Source organism: Bacillus rossius, chromosome 1 (genome assembly GCF_032445375.1).
Source record: "Bacillus rossius redtenbacheri isolate Brsri chromosome 1, Brsri_v3, whole genome shotgun sequence".
Taxonomy (NCBI): Eukaryota; Metazoa; Arthropoda; class Insecta; order Phasmatodea; family Bacillidae; genus Bacillus; species Bacillus rossius.
The window spans coordinates 38761672-38766129 of NC_086330.1; the positions used below are offsets into that span (position 1 = coordinate 38761672).

The 4458-nt window shown below is 39.0% G+C and overlaps 1 protein-coding gene across 1 annotated transcript; it reads right to left on the bottom strand.

The window, feature by feature from the left end:
• Nucleotides 1–394: 394 nt before the first annotated feature.
• On the bottom strand, nucleotides 395–4258 carry LOC134528342 (pro-resilin-like). Its single transcript, XM_063361897.1, has 3 exons — nucleotides 4206–4258; nucleotides 2372–2974; nucleotides 395–1147 (listed from the first exon to the last, which is right to left on the bottom strand). Exons 1-3 carry the CDS (start codon nucleotides 4209–4211, stop codon nucleotides 914–916), a joined length of 843 nt encoding a protein of 280 aa, XP_063217967.1. The 5' UTR covers nucleotides 4212–4258; the 3' UTR covers nucleotides 395–913.
• Between the last annotated feature and the right edge of the window lie 200 nt (nucleotides 4259–4458).

Here is a 4458-nt window from a genome sequence, read left to right on the forward strand (position 1 = left end):
TAATTTGGTAGCAGCGGAACGTAGACAGGGTCTTTATAAAAGCCCCCCTCCCCCCAAATCGCTCGGCATTAAGTCAGGTGAATATGAAGGCCAGCGGAAAAGACCTCTGTTGCCTCGATCATTACGACCAATCCAACGGTCAGGGACTTAAGACGTTCAACCACTCTAGATTTAATAACATTCTTTTAAACTAAGGCTGTTTGATATTAGGTGCTGTAATATGTTAAATTGATTTAACTAATAAATATTTTAAGAAAATGTTTCACTATAAACTGAAAGGCATATCATTATACGTGAGAATATCCTGTGTTATATCTCTTCAGGTATTAATCCTACATGCACGAAGGATTTTCACTATATGTTGCACTGCTGGAAGCATAATGTAAAAATTTAATTTTTAAAGAATCATATCTATTTGCAGTATTTTATTAAAAAATTTCAAGTTCACAACATCATACAAACTGCATTACATACATTAGGATTGTATCAAATATAGTTCTGAAACACACGGTAAAAAATGTACACATTCAATATTTTCTCGACAATTCAACTCAATAAATATTAATATTCAATACATTCACACCAAATATACATTAAATATATAGTGAATAAAATTATTATACAAAAACGGCCCTTTCAATGACAATCGTTTCCCCCTCCATAAATTTTGGAAAGTCGTGCAATATCTGACAGTTTAGAATATTATAATTTAGGCACAGAAATAAGTTTAAGAAATTAGCTTAGCTATTACAAACTAGACCATCTATGTGGGTCATCATTAGTTTTAGTACATATATATTTTGTAATTTTAAAAAATTATACAAATAAACTGACAGTTGTCCCAATAAGACTCGTTTATCGTGTTCGTTCGAGAATAGTTATTCGCCGTGCCCGCAGCTCGGCAGCAAGGGCTCTAGTAGGGACCGCCCGCCCCCCGGCCGTAGCCGGCCAGGGGCTCCTCGTAGCGGATCATGGGGCGGAAGCCCGCCTGGTCGGCCTCGTACTCCACGATCTGCTTGCGGCCGTCGGGCAGCAGCACGTTGTACGAGCCCCAGGTGGCGTCCCCCTGCCTGCTCTCCAGGTGGCCGAACTCGCTGCCCGACTCGGCGTCCTGCACTCCGTACGAGAACTGGTAGTTGGCCGGCTCCTGGGAACAACAACGGCCCATCGCTCACTGCAACAACATTACTGGTAGGAACGTGGGAACATATAGCCTATACTGAGTAAAAACACTCACTTAAATATCTCTTTGAATTATATTTTACGACTACAACGTACATAAATATATTTGTCAAAATAATTTAGCATTATAAAGGGAGTAAGTGTATCCTGACACTTTTGAACTGACAATATTACATTCACAAAGTTTTTAATGAAATACTCAACGTTCTTTGGGATGTTGATTCAGATTCACATCGTGTATCATCATCAAAGATTTTATTCTACTTCATCACGAAACTTGTTGATGCAGGATCTTTAAATTTATCTGTAGCAATGATTTTTTATAATTTTTTCGCTGACTAAGAATTTTCGACAAATTTGATGTACTATTTCGACAGTGGTAAGCAAAAACATTTTAAAGTAATTTTTCTTTTAAATGAGAAAAAATTCAAATATTCGCTTTGATAGTTTATGTGCTATACTTCGCAGAATCTAAAAATTTTGTTCGAAATATTACATAAGTTCAGTTTGTTAAAGGATCTGGCAATATTTTGTAAGAAATAAATTCAAGTGTATTTTAACATGCCATAAACAGAGCATAATATTAAAACTTTTTGAGAAGAACAAAAAAAGCATCATTATTAACTAAACCACCTTTTTAAAATGGATTTGACCCAAGTTGTGGATTTATCAACTAGGTTACTAAGACGATAAATCTATTAAAATTTTGAGAAGTATCGAGAAAGACATACTGAAGGACCAATTTTGCATCTGTAAATTGCGTTTGCTTGGAAATGATCAGTTTTAAAATAATTTTAAGGAGGCTGTTTCATATAATTTAAGGTTACTAAAGTAAATTTTAGTTTGGTTTTTCATCACTTAACACACGTCACAGAATATGTGATAAAGTAACGCTAGATGTGTTAAAGTATACTCTCCCATTCATCGAAGTAATTATTTTTAACTCAAGAAAGAGAAATGCATAATTGGTTTTAACAATGCTCTAAATTAATGATTCTTTTCATTGGATAACAGCATTCTAAACACTTTGCTTCCCAGAACTTACAGGATATTTATACTGTACGCTGTTTCTATAGAATATAGTATGTTTGAAAGTTCTTGAACTGTGAAGTACCTAAATACTGAGTATTATAAACATTTAACCATTCTGAAAGATATATAGTATATCATATGCTGATTGAGAACTCACAGACATGTCGTCTTCAGCAGGGTTGTATCTAGCATATCCAGGGACTCCATACACGGGCGAGGGCGCCGCATACTGGGCAGCAGGAGCGCCGTACGTGGACGCTAGAGCATTGCCGAAGATGGCATTGGTTCTGGCGACATCTGGGGCGCCATAGGAGCGCGAGAGACCTCCAGCCCTGGAGAGAGACTTGCTGGAACCTCTGGAGAAGCTGGAAGTCGACCTGGAGGCCGCGGCAGGAGCTCCGTAGGTGGTAGAAGGGGAGGAGTACGCGCTAGCAGGGGCGCCGTAGGTGGAGGAAGGAGAGGAGTACGCGCTAGCAGGGGCGCCGTAGGTGGAGGAAGGGGAGGAGTACGCGCTAGCAGGGGCGCCGTAGGTGGAGGAAGGGGAGGAGTACGCGCTAGCAGGGGCGCCGTAGGTGGTGGAAGGGGAGGAGTACGCGCTAGCAGGGGCGCCGTAGGTGGAGGACAGCGCAGCTGGGGGCGGGGCGAAGGAGTCCTCCCTGGTGGTGGCGTAGTTGCCCGCAGACGGCAAGTACTGGTTGACCGGGGGCTCGGGTCGGGCCAAGGCAATGGAAGCCACGGCACACACGATAGCGACGCACAACTGCAAACACAGCAAACATTATGAAACGAATCATGTAAAATAATCTTAGTTCAATATAATCATTTCAAAATTTATATTTAATTTCATAATAATTACATAATCAGTTTATGCATGCGTTTATGCCAGTGTGTTTTGAACTCACGAGAATTTTTGCATATTAAACTAGCTGAGTTAACTTTTTTTCCGTCAGGGTGTTGTAAAACTTTTAATTGTGTTCAGAAATAACCAAATAAACACAGGGAATTTAAGTAATAATGCAGGTAAAAGAACTAATACTTTTCTTAATATTTTCAGAACAGTTGCCTTTTTTATTTACTAATCATACAAAAATTCTGACATACTGGGATGAATTTACAAGTAACTAAATTATGTTGAATTTTGAAACATTTTATTTACAAATTTTTCAGCAATTTGAAAATAAACAATAAAAACAATAGTATTCTATGTTAGCATTTGAACTAAATTTGCTGAAATAAATGACTAACCACATGTATAAAAATTTAGGATAAATTGACTAAAAAATAATTTTACTTACTAACTGCTTCGTGTACAAATATTACACTTCCATACACAATTTATATCTCTTTCGTTAAGAATGAAATTATTATAAATGACCTTATAGTCCAAGATACGAAAGAAAACTTTAAATTCTTAGCTTTATATTTAAATTAGTTTTATGAAACACATTAAAAATACACTTTTACTAAGACTCCCATTTGTAGGATATTGCTAATGCGTTGCGCCTTAGGGGCGAAGCCCTTCTAGATTATTAATAGGTATAGCACCAAGTCAATGCCCAATCAACTTAAAGTCAATTATAATGTACTATATCCAGATTAAGCTTTATTTAAAAAAAAACACCCATAGTTGCACATGGTTTATATCTGTATTAAAAGTAAGTTACATTAAGAATAAAAGTCCCTCGCCATATTTTGGTTTAGGGCCCATTTTAAATTGTTAATCTTGAACATCTACATGACAAAGCATAAATAATATATTGTTTTCTACTTTGATATGTTATTGCACTATAAAACAGGCCCCAGCAAGTAGTCACTGGGAGGAAACATCTTATTGTGTCACTCACGTGAGCGACTTCAGATGACCTAATATTTGCGCTAGGCCACGAATGTTGACCGAAGATAGATAAATATGGTTTCATCCAAAAAAAAAAATCAAGTGGAGCGATAAGTTAGTGTGGCGAACCGTGGTCGTATATTCTGCGCTACCGTACCCTCATGGTTGCTGTTGACGGCGGTGCAGGTTCCAGAAGAAGCTGCTCCAGCGAGTGATGCCGACGGCTCCGGTCACTGCTCATTTATACCAGAGCGCAGGCCCGACCCTTTCGCCAGCCACGGGTGGCGTCTCGCCCCCCTCCCTCTTCGCAAAGATAGTCGTCCGTTCGATGCTGCCCGTCTTCTGGCCTTGACCCGGCGAGGTCGCTCTGAGCGCGCCGCCGGGCAACTGGAGCACTCCAGGGACGAGTA

Bases quoted from the DNA above. Each gene is read 5' to 3' on its own strand.
- LOC134528342 (XM_063361897.1), bottom strand. The intron at 1,148-2,371 runs GTGAGTTCTCAA...TGTTGTTCCCAG, and splicing joins CTGCTGAAGACGACATGTCT to GAGCCGGCCAACTACCAGTT.